General features: G+C 39.8%; 1 protein-coding gene across 5 annotated transcripts in view; it reads right to left on the reverse strand.

Moving 5' to 3' along the window:
- The window catches only part of PRKCQ (protein kinase C theta), a 167,455-nt gene that overhangs the window by 57,261 nt on the left and 92,772 nt on the right, over positions 1 to 17,422 (reverse strand). For all 5 annotated transcript variants that reach the window (XM_066280738.1, XM_066280733.1, XM_066280735.1 and 2 more), the window contains 4 exons: positions 14,170 to 14,332; positions 12,920 to 12,951; positions 12,741 to 12,826; positions 89 to 218 (listed from right to left, as the gene is read on the reverse strand). In XM_066280738.1, the coding sequence (XP_066136835.1) occupies positions 89 to 218; positions 12,741 to 12,826; positions 12,920 to 12,951; positions 14,170 to 14,332 (411 nt within the window). The remainder of the gene's footprint in view (positions 1 to 88; positions 219 to 12,740; positions 12,827 to 12,919; positions 12,952 to 14,169; positions 14,333 to 17,422) is intronic.

Raw genomic sequence — 17,422 nt, forward strand, 5'->3', positions numbered from 1 at the left:
CCTGCTCTCCCTCATCCTCTCCATTAAAGCTGTGAATCCACCTCCCAGAGGTTCTGTCGGGCCCACACCTGTTTCCCACTAGACTCACCGTCACACTTCAGTCCTTGTCTGGCCAGGCCCCACAGCAGGGTCCCACAGTGCTCGCAGAAGGTGGGGCTCTTGTAATTGTAGACTTTAAATCTATGCGGCATGTCAATCTTGAACCTCTCCTTGTGGAACTGAAAGAAGAGGAGACCACACGGTGGTCGGTGTCCCTGGGCCCCCAGCTTCGTATGTCTTAGCAGATACTTTAGCATGACTAGCAGAATAATAAAAACATTGGAGCGATGTGTATTTTAAACAACAGTTGTTACTTGTCAAGCCTGACCTGTGGTGGCACAGTGGATAAGGTGTCAACCTGGAAACGCTGAGGTTGCCGGTTCAAAACCCTGGGCTTGCCTGGTCAAGGCACATATGGGAGTTGATGCTTTCTGCTCCTCCTCCCTTCTCTCTCTCTCTCTCTCTCTCTCTCTCTCTCTCTCTCTCCTCTCTATAATGAATAAATAAAATCTTTATAAAGAAATTTAAAAAAATGTAAGCTTTAAAGTCTTGCCTGAAGAACTCAGATAGCCATTAGCCCTTTCAGGGTGAGGGGCAAATGCCTGATGTACACATATCAAGGAACCTGCAGACAGTGGAAGTCTGCGGTATTCTCACCGTTGGGCTAACATTTCAGGAAAGAGGGGGGCTAGAGTTACTTATTTACATGGGAGCTAAGTAAACCTTGCACTTCCTATTTTTATTTTTTTAATTTTTTTAATTTATTTTTTATTTTTTGTATTTTTCTGAAGCTGGAAACGGGGAGAGACAGTCAGACAGACTCCCGCATGCGCCTGACCGGGATCCACCCGGCATGCCCACCAGGGGCAACGCTCTGCCCACCAGGGGGCGATGCTCTGCCCCTCCGGGGCATCGTTCTGCCGCAACCAGAGCCACTCTAGCGCCTGGGGCAGAGGCCAAGGAGCTATCCCCAGCGCCTGGACCATCTTTGTTCCAATGGAGCCTTGGCTGCGGGAGGGGAAGAGAGAGACAGAGAGGAAGGAGGGGGGGGTGGAGAAGCAAATGGGCACTTCTCCTATGTGCCCTGGCCGGGAATTGAACCTGGGTCCCCCACACGCCAGGCCAATGCTCTACCGCTGAGCCAACTGGCCAGGGCCGCACTTCCTATTTTAATATAAATATTTTCTTTTCTCTTTTAACTCAGAAGTAGTGCTTTAACCTTGGAAATACGTTATGTAATAACTCCTCTAGAGGAAACACTGCCATGGGTTTATTAGTAGGAGGGCCTACAGTGTGCAGCACTTCACACCTGTTATCCAGGTGTGAGATGCTAGAGGCAGATGGTTCTGCCGGGCACTGTGGACACAAATGGCATGTCGATTACCTTTTACACATGATACCTCATGGAATCCTCAAAAGATCCCATTTGAAGTAGCCTCTGTTAGTATTCTCATTTGACAGATGAGGCAATTAAGCACAGAGAGGGCAAGGCATATGTCTAGGTCACACAGCCGAGTGAGCCTGGGTCATGATAGCCTGGTCGTCAGAATCCAAGCCTGTCCTTGTTCACTATTACTCATCTCTCTCTCTCTCTCTCTCTCTCAAAATGAATGTATGATTTATGAGATGGGGAGAGGCAAGAGGCAAAGGCATGTTGGTGGTAGATATGGTCTGGATTTCTTTCTTTCTTTTTTTATTTTTTTTTTACAGTTTTCCAGAGTTTAAGATCTTCTACTTTAATCAAACTTATCTCATGAAAACAACAAAAAAATCAGGCAGTTTGAATCCTGTCAAGAATACCAATATTCTTGTGCAGTACAAAAAGGTTCATGTACTTAAACTATAGAAATGATCTCTGAAAGTATAGTTTTGAATCATGTACTTAAGATTTAGAATCTCTGCCTAAGTTTTTAATTAAACAATTCATTTGGGAACATGCACAGTAATGAAGCCTTATTTATTAAAGTGATGTAGCTAATGTTACTGCTTTGGCTACTGGTCAACATTGTGTCTTTACAATTACTGGTTAGAATTGCTTAAAAGTTGCCCAGCACTTACTTAAGCCATTTTTAGCCAAGAAAAAAAAAATAACTTTCACAACTCATTTTGTATTAACATTTTTGTGTAAATGTGAACAATTAATGCCAATGTCCACGCTAAAAGGCTTCTATGTTATTTATTTATTTATTAATTTTTAAAATTTTATTTAGAAAATTAACTTTAACAGGGTGACATTGATCTATAAGAGTACATAGGTTTCGGAAAGAGGAAGATGGCAGCGGAGTAGACGGACGCACAGACGCCCAGCTCTCAACACCAAACTGGAATACAAATCAATTTAGGAAAAATCAGCATGAAAAACCAACACTGAACTGCAAGAACAGCACTCAAAAACCAAGGAGCAAAGAGGAAGCCACAATAATCCTGGTAAGGAGTGCCTGAATCTCCTCTGCTTACAGGAACGGCAGGGGGGGAGGGGGAGGCTGAGAGCCCAGAGAGGATTTCACAGAGGAAAAAGAGCAGAAACTACTGCTCACAGCCACTTACCTGGCAACCAGGGAGCAAGATGGGTTGAAAAGACCAGCTTATCTCCCAAGTGGAAAGGACAAGGAGAGGGACAGACTGTGAGGGGCTAAGGTATGCAAGAAACAAAATAAAAAAGCTGACTCATTCGTGCTGGAGGCGGCCATAGCTGGGGGAGGGACTGAACCTTTCACAAAACAGAGCTGAAGTGCTTCCGGATAAGAGATCTCCGGACATGTATCCAGCTCCAATCAGCGCAACAAGACACAGCTGAAAACAAGAAGTGGGGAGGAGGGGCAGTAACTCAGGTCTCCATGGAGATCTGAGATACACCTCCCCCTACTGAAGCTGAGAAAAAACCCTGCCCCCAGTGAGATTAGTTGGTGGAACAGACCTTCAGCGTCTCAGGTTACACCCACAGCATTCCTGGTTACAGTTTCAAGAAAGCCCCCTGCTGATATCAGTTAACAAGACTATCACCTGTTAAGAAAACAAACAAATCAAGACTTCAAAGCTGCCCAAATCCGAAAGTGGATTACAAATAATAGCCGATACCAACCCAAGAAGAACTAGAAATAACACAAATGAAAACTGGAGGCAGACAACACCAAGCCTAGACTCAACCAACTCTACAAATAAAACACCATTATGAGAAGACAAAGGAGTGCAACCCAAATGAAACCACAAGAGACACCTTTGAGAGATGAGCTGAGTGATATGGAAATAATCAAACTTCCAGATGCAGAGTTCAAAATAATGATTGTAAGGATGCTTAGGGATCTTAGAACAACAATGGAGGGGCAGTTTGAAAACCTAAATAAAGAAATAGCAAGTATAAAAAAGGATATTGAAATATTAAAAAAGAATCAGTCAGAGATGACAAATACAATATCAGAAATGAAGACCACAATGGAAGGAATTAAAAACAGGATGAATACAGCTGAGGATCGAATCAGCGAGTTGGAGGACAACTGGAATGAAGGCATGAAAGCAGAGAAGAAAAGAGAAAAGAGACTCAAAAAGTCAGAGGAAACACTTAGAGAGCTCTGTGACAACATGAAGAGAAATAACATCTGCATCATAGGGGTACCTGAAGAAGAAGAAAAAGAACAAGGGATAGAGACTTTGTTCAATCATATCATAACTGAAAACTTCCCTAAATTAATGCAAGAGAAACTCTCACAAGTCCAAGAAGCACAGAGAACTCCATTAAAGAGAAACCCAAAGAAACCTACACCAAGACACATCATAATTAAAATACCAAAGCTAAGCGATAAAGAGAAAATATTAAAAGCTGCAAGAGAAAAAAAAGTTATCACCTACAAAGGAGCCCCCATAAGGATGACATCCGACTTCTCAACAGAAACACTTGAGGTCAGAAGGGAATGGCAAGAAATATTCAAAGTAATGCAGAACAAGAACCTACAACCAAGACTACTTTATCCAGCAAGGCTATCATTTAAAATCGAAGGAGAAATAAAAAGCTTCCCAGACAAAAAACAACTCAAGGAATTCATTACAACCAAACCAACGCTGCAAGAAATGTTAAGGGGCCTGTTGTAAACAGATCAAAGTTGGAAAAGAATATAGCAAAAAAAGGAATACACCTTTAAAGAATAAAATGGCAATAAACAACTACATATCAATAATAACCTTAAATGTAAATGGATTAAATGATCCAATCAAAAGACATAGGGTAGCTGCGTGGATAAGAAAACAGGACCCATACATATGTTGTCTACAAGAGACACACCTTAGAACAAAAGACACACATAGATTGAAGGTAAAAGGATGGAAAAAAACATTTCATGCAAACGGAAATGAAAAAAAAGCTGGGGTAGCAATACTTATATCAGACAAATTGGACTTTAAAACAAAGGATATAGTAAGAGATAAAGAAGGCCACTACATAATGATAAAGGGAGTAATCCAACAGGAAGATATAACTATTATAAATATCTATGCACCTAATATAGGAGCACCCAAATATATAAAACAGACTTTGATGGATTTAAAGGGCGAGATCAACAGCAATACTATAATAGTAGGGGACTTCAATACCCCACTAACATCACTAGATAGATCCTCAATAAAGAAAATTAACAAAGAAACAGCAGACTTATTGGAAACACTAGATCAACTCGATTTAATAGATATCTTCAGATCCTTTCACCCTAAAGCAGCAGAATATACATTCTTTTCAAGCGCTCATGGTACATTCTCTAGGATAGACCACATGTTAGGGCACAAAAGTGCTCTCAACAAATTTAAGAAGACTGAAATCATATCAAGCACTTTCTCCGATCACAACGGCATGAAACTAGAAATGAATCACAGCAGAAAAGCTCAAAAATTCTCAAACACATGGAAACTAAATAATGAATGGATTAAGAATGAGATCAAAGAAGAAATAAAAAAATTCCTAGAAATGAATGACAATGAGCATACAACAACTCAAAATTTATGGGACACAGCAAAAGCAGTGCTGAGAGGGAAGTTCATAGCACTACAGGCACACTTTCAGAAGCTAGAAAAAGCTCAAATAAACAGCTTAACCCTGCATCTAAGAGAATTAGAAAAAGAACAGCAAGTAAAGCCCAAATGTAGTAGAAGGAAGGAAATAATAAAGATCAGAGCAGAAATAAATGACATAGAGGCTAAAGAAACAATACAGAGGATCAATGAAACTAGGAGCTGGTTCTTTGAAAAAGTAAACAAGATTGATGAACCTTTAAGTAGACTCACCAAGAAAAAGAGAGAGAGGACTCAAATAAATAAAATTAGAAATGAGAGAGGAGAAATAACAACTGAAACAACAGAAATACAAAATATTGTAAGAAAATACTATGAAGAACTGTATGCCAAAAAACTAGACAACCTAGATGAAATGGACAAATTCCTTGAAACATATAATCTTCCAAAAATCAATCTGGAAGAATCAGAAAACCTAAACAGACCGATTACACCAAATGAGATCGAAACAGTTATCAAAAAACTCCCAACAAAGAAAAGTCCGGGGCCCGATGGCTTCACAACAAAATTCTACCAAATATTCAAAGAAGAACTAACTCCTATCCTTCTCAAGCTATTTCAAAAAATTCAAGAGGAAGGAAGACTTCCAAGCTCCTTTTATGAGGCGAGCATAATTCTGATTCCAAAACCAGGCAAAGACAACACAAAGAAAGAAAATTATAGGCCAATATCTCTGATGAATATAGATGCTAAAATCCTCAACAAAATTTTAGCAAACTGGATCCAACAATATATGGAAAAAATCATACACCATGATCAAGTGGGATTTATTCTGGGGAGGCAAGGCTGGTACAATATTCGTAAATCAATCAATGTGATTCATCACATAAACAAAAAGAAGGAGAAAAACCATATGATAATTTCAATAGATGCAGAAAAAGCATTTGATAAAATCCAGCACCCATTCATGATCAAAACTCTCAGCAAAGTGGGAATACAGGGAACATACCTCAACATGATAAAAGCCATCTATGAGAAACCCACAGCCAACATCATACTCAATGGGCAAAAATTAAAAGCAATCCCCTTAAGATCAGGAACAAGGCAGGGGTGCCCCCTTTCACCACTCTTATTCAACATAGTCCTGGAAGTCCTAGCCATAGCAATCAGACAAGAAGAAGAAATAAAAGGCATTCAAGTTGGAAAAGAAGAAGTAAAACTATCATTATTTGCAGATGATATGATATTGTATATAGAAAACCCTAAAGTCTCAGTCAAAAAACTACTGGACCTGATAAATAAATTCAGCAAAGTGGCAGGATATAAAATCAATACTCAGAAATCAGAAGCATTTTTATACACCAACAATGAACAGTCAGAAAGAGAAATTAAGGAAACAATCCCCTTCACAATTACAACCAAAAAAATAAAGTACCTAGGAGTAAACTTAACCAACGAGACTAAAGACTTGTACTCGGAAAATTACAAAGCATTGATAAAAGAAATCAAGGAAGATATAAACAAGTGGAAGCATATACCGTGCTCATGGTTAGGAAGAATAAACATCATTAAAATGTCTATATTACCCAAAGCAATCTATAAATTCAATGCAATACCAATTAAAATACCAATGACATACTTCAAAGATATAGAACACATATTCCAAAAATTTATATGGAACCAAAAGAGGACACGAATAGCCTCAGCAATCTTAAAAAAGAAGAATAAAGTGGGAGGTATCACACTTTCTGATATCAAGTTATACTACAAGGCCATTGTACTCAAAACAGCCTGGTACTGGCATAAGAACAGGCATATAGATCAATGGAACAGAACAGAGAACCCAGAAATAAACCCACAGTTCTATGGACAACTGATATTTGACAAAGGAGGTAAGGAAGTACAATGGAGTAAAGACAGCCTCTTTAACAAATGGTGTTGGGAAAATTGGACAGGTACCTGCAAAAAAATGAAACTAGATCACCAGCTTACACCACTCACAAAAATAAACTCAAAATGGATAAAAGACTTAAATGTAGGCCATGAAACCATAAGCATCTTAGAAGAAAACATAGGCAGTAAGCTCTCCGACATCTCTCGGAGCAATATATTTGCTGATTTATCTCCATGGAGAAGTGAAATAAAAGACAGGATAAACAAATGGGACTATATCAAACTAAAAAGCTTTTGCACAGCTAAAGACAACAAGAACAGAATAAAAAGACAAACTACACAATGGGAGAACATATTTGACAATACGTCTGATAAGGGGTTAATAACCAAAATTTATAAAGAACCTGTAAAACTCAACACCAGGAAGACAAACAACCCAATCCAAAAATGGGCAAAAGAGATGAATAGACACTTCTCCAAAGAGGACATACAGATGGCCAATAGGCATATGAAAAAATGCTCAACATCACTAATCATTAGAGAAATGCAAATTAAAACCACAATGAGATATCACCTCACACCAGTCAGAATGGCGCTTATCAACAAAACAACACAGAATAAGTGCTGGCGAGGATGTGGAGAAAAGGGAACCCTCCTGCACTGCTGGTGGGAATGCAGACTGGTGCAGCCACTGTGGAAAACAGTATGGAGATTCCTCAAAAATCTGAAAATCGAACTGCCTTTTGACCCAGCTATCCCACTTTTAGGAATATACCCCAAGGACACCATAGAACGGCTCGAAAATGAGAAATGCAGCCACATGTTTGTGGCAGCTTTGTTCACAATAGCGAAGATCTGGAAACAGCCCAAGTGTCCGTCAGAGGACGAGTGGATTTAAAAGCTTTGGTACATATATACTATGGAATACTACTCAGCCATAAGAAATGATGACATAGGATCATTTACAATAACATGGATGGACCTTGACAACATTATACGGAGTGAAATAAGTAAATCAGAAAAAACAAACAAAAACTAAGATGAATCCATACATAGAAGGGACATAAAAATGAGACTCAGAGACATGAACAAGAATGTGATGGCAACAGGGGTGGGAGGTTGGGGGAGGGGGGAGGGGGTGAAGAAGGAGAGAGGGGTTAGGGGAGGGGAGGGGCACAAAGAAAACCAGATAGAAGGTGACAGAAGACAATTTAACTTTGGGGGAGGGGTATACAGCACAATCAAATGTCAAAATAATCCAGAGATATTTTCTCTCAACATATGTATCCTGATTTATCAATGTCACTGCATTAAATTTAATAAAAAAAAAAACGAGTACATAGGTTTCAGTAAACATCTCTATGGCATTTGAACTGTGGATGATGTTGTGTACCCATCACCCACAGTCAGATCATTTTCCATCACCGTATATTTGTCCCTCTTTACTCCCTCTCCCCTCCCCCACTCCTCCCTCCCCCACACTACTTCACTTTTATCTATGTCAATCAGTGTCAGTTTGATATCCCACCATCCCACCTATGTGTGAAATCATACAGTACTTAGATTTTTCTGATTTAATTATTTCACTCAGAATGATGTTCTCACTTTAGATCATGAACCGTCCAAATGGTTCAAGGTATGTCTAGGAAGGATTGTAGAGCTGTACTTTCCAATATGATAGCTACTTAGTTACATGGACCAAGTGAACATTTGCAAGGTGGTGAAAAGATGTGCTGTAAGTATAACATACACACTGGATTTTGAACAAAAAAATGTAAAATATCTTATTAATTCTTGTACTGATTATATATTGAAGTAATAATATTTGGACTGATTGGGTTAAATAAAATAGGATGTTAAGATTAATTTCATCTGTTGCTTTTTACTTTCTTTAATGTGCCTACTTGAGAATTTAAAATTATGCTGTGGCTCTCATTCTGTTTCTATTGGACATTTGCCTTAAAGGTTAACAGCCATGCTTATAATTTGTGATTTTCCAGGAAAGCTGAAGCATCAAGTTAAAAGAGAAGGGGGTGGATTGGGAGGTGGAAATTTGATTTAAGCAAACATAATCATTGGTCTGGGAGACTGAGGTCTGGATCTTAGCCCCAGCTCTGCCACTTACAGGTGGTTGACGGTAGATAAACTACTTTGGCCTCTTGGAACCTTAACAGAGTCATTTTAGTATGAGATTATCCTCTTCTGGCTCTAAATTTTAAAAGAAATTCTACTTTGGAAAAAGTCAGTCAATTTTCTTTCTCTGTACCTGCCCCTTTGCTGAAGAAAATCACAGACCTGGGCAGGTTGACACATCAAATTCAAAGGGAATTTCAACTGTGCTCGGCAACCCAACTGCTTTTCTCCAATCCCTTGCTTTCTCATCTCTTAAAATAATTGTTTCACAGATCCTTTCTCCTCAAAGTCAGCCACTGTCTTCTCTTCTTCCTCCTCTCCATCCTCAGGCTTCATTAAGGATGTAAGTTGTCTGAGAGAACCTCCCTTATCTGCCCATTCTCAAATTGACACACCCCCTTCATCTGCAATAATCTTCTCCACCCTTCCTGTTTCAACTGATGAAGTGTTCATTGGTCCATCAGATCCCGTCTCCACATGTGATTTGGACCTCTTCCCCTCTTGCCAAAACTGATTTCTTTGGTCGTCCCTCTCTCCAACTTCATCTCTCTGTCATTGCTCCCTAGCTATGGGAGTGTTTCCCTATTGTGTTTCACCTCCTTCCAGCTACTGTTCTGTCTCAAACATCTCCTTCGTGGTTAAGCTTCATGATAATATACATATTAATACAGAGGTTGTTTCCATGTTATCCTCTTCCAGTGCTGGCCAATAAGGGTACCATCTCTATGTATCTTCTGAGATTTTTTTGATGTAGAGCTCCAAAGATCTCCATGTGGCCCTCTTTGTAACATCTTAAATGCACTGAACATAACCCACTTTTCATATACTCTTAGTATATTAAGAGCCCTCTCTGAACCCTTTCTCTCAGTCTCTATCACAAGCTCCTTGTCTTCTACCTAAAATCTAATTTTAGATTCCTTTGGGGTCAGTATCAACCCTATACTCCTTTCTCTCCATATTTCTCATTAGGTAATCACTCTGGCAGCTTCAAATTCTACCTCAATTATACTCAATCTCAAATTTATAGATTTGGTCCATTGGCTCACATGAATTCCAAGCTCATATAAAATCATCTATGTCAGGGTAGTCAACCTTTTTATACCTACTGCCCACTTTTGTATCTCTGTTAGTAGTACAATTTTCTAACCTCCCACTGGTTCCACAGTAATGGTGATTTATAAAGCAGGGAAGTAACTTTACTATATAAAATTTATAAAGCAGAGTTACAGCAAGTTAAAGCATATAATAATAATAATAATAATTACTTACCAAGTACTTTATGTCAGATTTTTGCTAAGTTTGGCAGAATAAATCTTTATAAAACAACTTACTATAGTTAAATCTATCTTTTTATTTATACTTTGGTTGCTCTGCTACTGCCCACCATAAAAGCTGGAATGCCCTCTAGTGGGCGGTAGGGACCAGGCTGACTACCACTGGTCTATGTGGTAACTGCATTTGGATGTCTTTCAGTATCTCAGATTGATCTTGTCCAAAACTGAAATATTAATTTCTCCTTCCAGTCTTATTCACATTCTCATGGTTCTGCTATCTACCTTGCTGCTCAAGACAGAAACTTGGCCATCATCCCTCTTTTTCATTCTCCATACCTTGTCCATTGGCAAATATAGTCATTTTGAATATCAAAATCACTTAAAATATCTGCTTACTTTGCTCCATCTCTGCTGTCACCACATTTCTGCCCTGGTGGGACTCCATTCTTTCTGTTTGTTACTTTCACATCTCAACCCATCATTTTCCCTACCACAGTCACAAAGCATACTTCCAGTGGCAAGTAAAATAAAATTGAACCTCACTTCCAGGGTCTAAAGACCTGTACCCCATCTACGTCCTGCCAAGTTCCCCAATTTCGTGTTCCATTCTTGCCCTTGCTGTTCCAGTCACATGGCTTCATTTCAGTTCCTAGAACATGCTGATTCTTTCCACCCATGAAGCCTTTCAGTCTGTCTAAGGACTTCTTCTTTCTTCTGTCCACACAGCTGGCTCCTTTCACCTTTCAGCTCTGAGCTTAAGTGCCCCCTCCCTCGAGAGAGTCCCTGAGCTTCAGTCTAAGCGAGCCACTCAGTTATTTTCATTGTACCTAATATAAATGGAAACTGTACATAGTCAGTTGTTAATTATCTGTCTCCCCAGCTTTATGGTAAAGTCCATAAAGGCAGGGTGGATCACATCTGTTTTGTGCTTTGCTAATCACCCACCTAGCAGAGCACCTTCCGTGTATTAGACACCCAGTAAACACTTGTCTAATGAAGAAGGAAGGCTGCCTGACTCTCTAGCTCAGGACAAGTAAAATCTAACTTTTCCTCAAACTACATACCTCAAAGTTAGTTCTGAAGGAAATATTTATGGTACCTCTTTTAAATTTTTTTATTTTCATTTATTTATTTATTAAGTATAGAGGGAAAAGAAAGGAGAAAGAGAGATAGGAACATAGGTCTGTTTCTGTATGTGCCCTGACCAGGGATTGAACAGCCATATTTGCCTCTTAATATAAGAATTATACATCTATTATCATCTCTCGCTAACCTTGTAAATATTTATACCAGTATTTTATTATCATTTGCCTCTATTCTTTAACTGTCACCCTAGCTGTATATACCACAGAATTTGTTTTCATATAATTGATGAAAATTATGCTTTCTGGCCACTTTCTATTATGTTTTTCTGGAAAACGCAGAGCTACTAAAATTCTTTTTTTTAAATATAAATTTATTATACCATAGATTATTATTATTTTTTTTTACAGAGATAGAGTAAGAGTCAGCGAGAGGGATAGATAGGGACAGACAGACAGGAATGGAGAGGGATGAGAAGCATCAATCATTAGTTTTTCGTTGCAACACCTTAGTTGTTCATTGATTGTTTTCTCATATGTGCCTTGACCATGGGGCCACAGCAGACTGAGTAACCCCTTGCTCTAGCCAGGTCCAAGCTGGTGAGCCTTGCTCAAACCAGATGAGCCCGCGCGCAAGCTGGCGACCTCAGGGTCTCAAACCTGGGTCCTCCGTGTCCCAGTCTGATGCTCCATCCACCGCACCACCATGCCACCGCCTGGTCAGACTACTAAAATTCTTATTGTGATTTTTTTTTTGTATTTTTCTGAAGTTGGAAACGGGGAGGCGGTCAGACAGACTCCCGCATGCGCCCAACTGGGATCCACCTGGCATGCCCACCAGGGGGTGATGTTCTGCCCATCTGGGGCATTGCTCTGTTGAGACCAGAACCATTCTAGTGCCTGAGGCAGAGGCCACAGAGCCATCCTCAGCCCCAGGCCATCTTTGCTCCAATGGATCCTTGGCTGCGGGAGGGGAAGAGATACAGAGAGGAAGGAGAGGGGGAGGGGTGGAGAAGCAGATGGGTACTTATTCTGTGTGCCTTGACTGGGAATCGAACCCCGGGAATCGACTGGGAATCAAACCCTACCACACGCCAGGCCGATGCTCTACCACTGAGCCAACCGGCCAGGGCCCTTTTTGTGATTTTTAAAATTCACATTCTAGTCTTGGATATCTTATTGAAGAAGAAAGTGTTTTAAGGAGATCACTGATAGCTTAAGGATTCAAGTTCAGGCATTATTAAAAAGAATGAGTGGGCTGTAAAATTTAATGTCAGAATAAAATCATCATATTGCAGACCAAGAGTAGAATCTAAATACATACCATGGTTTCTCGGCTATTGATAGCTGATCCTGTGCACTTGGCTATAACTTTATCAATACACTTCTTGTGAATTGCTGCATTGCATTCTGAAAAGAAATGATTGCAGTTTAAGATTTTCAGAAGTTAAGGAACAAATAAAAAAGAATGATGGTAATACAACAGAAATCCTTCTTACTTACGTCGACACTGGTAGCCCTGTTTGTTCAGACCCCTGCAATAAAGCAGAGGTTTGATTTATATGGATATTTGAACCAAAAGCAGCATCACAAACATCTGAAAGGTGATGAGATCTCATAGCTTCCTACTATGAGACCATTGCTTATCATCAGTCTTGGTCTATCATTTGCCAAGAGTGTTAACATGTGTTTTTTATTTTAAACTGCTTTGTTAAAAGTCTGATAATAACATAAATGAGGAGCTATTCTTGATTGCTCTCTCTTTTGTGTCTTTTCCAAAACAAACTTGTAGAGCAGCGGTTCTCAACCTGTGGGTCGCGACCCTGGCGGGGGTCGAACGACCAAAACACAGGGGTCGCCTAAAGCCATCGGAATAAATATGTATTTATCTGTTGTAGAGGTTAAAATGCCTGACTGAAAATGCATCATAGTAGGAAATTTCTATGTACCACACTTAAAAATTCATCGTCTCACTAAGCTCAATATAGATCCGCAAAGATATCTGAACAACATTCCATTTCTTCTTTCTGAGTATCATGCCTGAATAACACTATGAGACAGGAAAGAGGTTCAGGTCATTAGATGAAAACAAATTGATGAAAATAAAGCAAAAGTCTATTTGACCTTGGGTACCCTGGTTAAGCTGGGGTTGTGTATTAATGGATTCTGCAGTCCTCCAAAGGGAAGAGCATCTCACTAGGAAGTGAGCAGCCTGAGACTGGAGATAAAGAGTTGTTTCAAGTCTCCACTCTATCATAGCTTTTGCTATGTGGCTACTGAGGCTTGAACCAATCTCTGTTCAAGGGCTCTTAAAACACCCAAGAGCACTATAATCATCTAAACCCATGAGCTCCAATGGGACAGTTGTTGCTGTTGTAGACATTAGTGCCAGCAAGATTGGGCTGTTGAGGTGGTGGGAGTTTCAACTGTAAAACTGTGCTTACAATAAGGATATCTACCTCCTCTGCCTCTCCCCTCTTATCCCACAGCCTCCCATTTATTCAGAAACTAAAGTCCTTGAAACCTTTCCTGATAGAGCTGGCTTCTTTGTTCTATAGGAGCCACATTATGAAATCTTTTATAGACTCATACCCTATAAGCCTTCTCCATTCAGATGAGGCCACTGAAAGCTTTTCATGTAGTACTTGTTCTGGCATGCTCCCCTCAGGTGGGGCATGCTGGGTCTGGTGAGTTAAGAGAATGTGACAAAATGAATTGCCTAAAGTTTGGAGTGAAATGCCAAGTTATCATACCAGACAAACTCATGGCAGACAGAGCAAAAGGTGGGCTGTGGGAAGAAGGTGGCAGTGAACTCATGGCACTTGACATGATGGACTTTGGCTTGTTTGATGGCTCCTCGACGGTGATGCAAAGCAAAGAAGCCTTCAGTCTCAAACTCACTCATGTCTTTTGTGTCTGCAGAAGAGGAAAGGGGACAAAGAGAAGTTCTGTGAAATGGCTGCCACAGCTGGGTGGGGAAGGTGGGGAGATGGAGAAGGGACAGAGATGAACAAGGAATTAGGCAAGTGTTGAATCCAGCAAAACCCCAAGTACTTAATAAGTCTGGTGCAGTACTAAGCCTTTCTTTCCTTCAGTTTTTTAATACGAATTGACCATAGGACATGTTATTACAGAATTGAAGCATTGACCATAGGATATGTTATTACAGAATTGAAGCATCAAGGCTGGGTTATTAGCTTAATCCTTCACTATTCTTTGACTGTGCTGAGTTATCATCTTTCAATTTTTAAAACCAGAGGTCAGAACTTTCAAGGTATTTATCAACTTTTCCTATTCACTGTCAATGATGAGTCAGCCAGAGAATGCAGGAAGTGGTATTTTGCATGTAATTCTAGAGAATAATGTGGTTATTGACAGCAGCTTAGAAATAGCACTTTTTTTTTTAGGTCCCAGATGCTATATATCTGGTTATAAAGTACAGAAGACTGGAGGGAGCTGGCCAGACTTGTGTGTGAGGGCAAAAGAACCTGGGGAGTTATTTATGTTCTAGTTGCTGATGTCCCCAGTAATCAGATGTACCAGCTACAGACTACACTGGCCAATGTGGAAAGGGCCAGAAATTAAAGATCACTGCAATTCTTTTTAATGTCTTGGTAATCCTGGATGTTTCCTATCACCTGCATCAAACCATCACATTCACATTTATTCAGTTCAGCCTGGGCTCTGGATATTGGTGATGGTACTTTAGGTAGTCCCTCTCTCAGTGTCCTATGCCCAGATGACATCTTCCCAACAGGCTGGTAGACTTTTGAGAATACCAGTAATGCCCTGGCTGAAGCCCAGGCCTAAAGCAAACACACAACAGCAAGGCAGTCATGGTTAAACAGTATGCTAAAAATTATTGCATGCAAGGCCCTGGCCGGTTGGCTCAGTGGTAGAGCATCGGCCTGGAGTGCAGAGGTCCCGGGTTCGATTCCCGGCCAGGGCACACAGGAGAAGCTCCCATCTGCTTTCCACCTTTCCCCCTCTCCTTCCTCTCTGTCTCTCTCTTCCCCTCCTGCAGCCGAGGCTCCATTGGAGCAAAGATGGCCCAGGCGCTGGGGATGGCTCCTTGGCCTCTGCCCCAGGCACTGGAGTGGCTCTGGTCACGACAGAGCGAAGCCCTGGAGGGGCAGAGCATCGCCCCCTGGTGGGCAGAGCGTCGCCCCTGGTGGGCGTGCCGGGTGGATCCCGGTCGGGCGCATGCGGGAGTCTGTCTGACTGTCTCTCCCCGTTTCCAGCTTTGGAAAAATACAAAAAAAAAAAAAATTGCATGCAAGAAAGAATAATATGGTAAATGGGAAAGAAAACAAAAATAATCATCATCACTAAAATAAAGATAATGAATTTAATGATTATAACTTCTAGAATTGTAATTTTAAATAGCTCGAAGATTCCTGGATTACAGATTGTATCTTTTATTTTTACAAATGTAAAAATGAAAGTTTATGGAGAGTAAGAGGCTCGTATTTCACAAATAAAAAGAGTTAAAAATGTTTAAACTAAATCACTGCTATTCTGGCAAAGCAGTGGCAGAGGTTTGACAATACACTTGGCGCAAATGTCTCTGCTAAGGTACTTTATTGTCCATATCTCTAATAGCGGCTGGGCTAGAAACAGATTGAGCAGAGAAGGGTGAGATGACATAGATGGAGAGCTCTCTCCTGGGAGGCCATCCAAGCCCCACACACATTTTAAGACTAAAGTTTTCTCTACAGTGGTCCACAGGTCTGTTTTATGGCAACTCTAGACTCCCAGGGAAAGAGCATTCCCATTAACCATGTAAATAGTTTCCCTAATGAGGGCATAAGACTACCAATACTTTAAGGTAGGCAGGTTAGGTCCTTTTATTTGGAACTGGGCTGGAAAGAAATCAGGCTTGATGAATAAGGTGCTAAATTCAGGGTCATTGAGGCAATTGCCTTTTCCCCACAGGTTCTGGTGTAAGTGTATAGATCTATTTATAACTTAGGACTGGTGTAGTAGGATATTTGCCAGTAAGGTTTGACTTATTCCTGTTTTGGTCCAGATGAAAGGATATAAAATAAAATAAATAAAGTAAAAAAAAATTACTTTTAAATACAAAGGATAAGATGAATTATTTTGAGAACCCTAACTCTCTCTCTCTCTGTGTATATATATATTTATATGCTAGAAATGAATTGTTTCCCTTGCTTCTTCTTGTGATATCTTTTATCCTCTAACCATTTCAGTCATTATAAGAGAGTAAATGTATAAAAACTAAAAATTTCTTGAATTCTTCTGGTATTTACCATGTTTATTTTCTGAAGCAATTTGGTTTTATATGTTTGGTTATTTCTTTTATATTAAATAATATCTATCACTGTGTATAGTAAACAGAACCACAGTATTTTCTGGGTAGCTCTAAAAAAATTGCTATGCTGAATGTTCTAAAGAAATATGAAATATTATCTGTAACCTTTGAGTGGCTAACAGTGAAGTCAGGGTGACATGGCACTCATACAGAGAACAGCATATATGATGCTGTGAAATAGACTTGGAGACATATACATCCATAAAGTGGTAGGAAAAGTAATCATAACAGAGACTACAAAGAGGCAGCTGAAAAATTAAGAAGAAAACTTGGATAGTATCACATTGTGCTAGCCAAGAAAGACTTGGTTTTTCAGCATTGAGTGATATAAAGATGTTAAGGGAATTGAAGGTTAAGAAAAAGGAATTTGTTTTGAGGATTCATACTCTTGGAAAAAGTCATTTAGCAGATTGGTTGAAATATAAGCCAGACTCAGGGTTTAAGAATTGACAAAATAGTGAAGAAACAGACACTAATAACTATAAACTACTTTTAAAAGATGTGTGTCAGGGAAGGAGAGGAAAGAAAAACTCATGGAGGTAAAAAGCTAAAACAAAAAGATACTTTTTGAGGAAAAAGAAGATGGCTTAATCCAGTTTGTCTTTCCAATGATTTTGAAACTGAAAAACAGAAGAGAAAGAAAACGTCGAAGGTACTAGGGAGGAAGCATG

This window comes from Saccopteryx bilineata, chromosome 5 (assembly GCF_036850765.1).
Source record: "Saccopteryx bilineata isolate mSacBil1 chromosome 5, mSacBil1_pri_phased_curated, whole genome shotgun sequence".
In the NCBI taxonomy this organism is placed as follows: Eukaryota; Metazoa; Chordata; class Mammalia; order Chiroptera; family Emballonuridae; genus Saccopteryx; species Saccopteryx bilineata.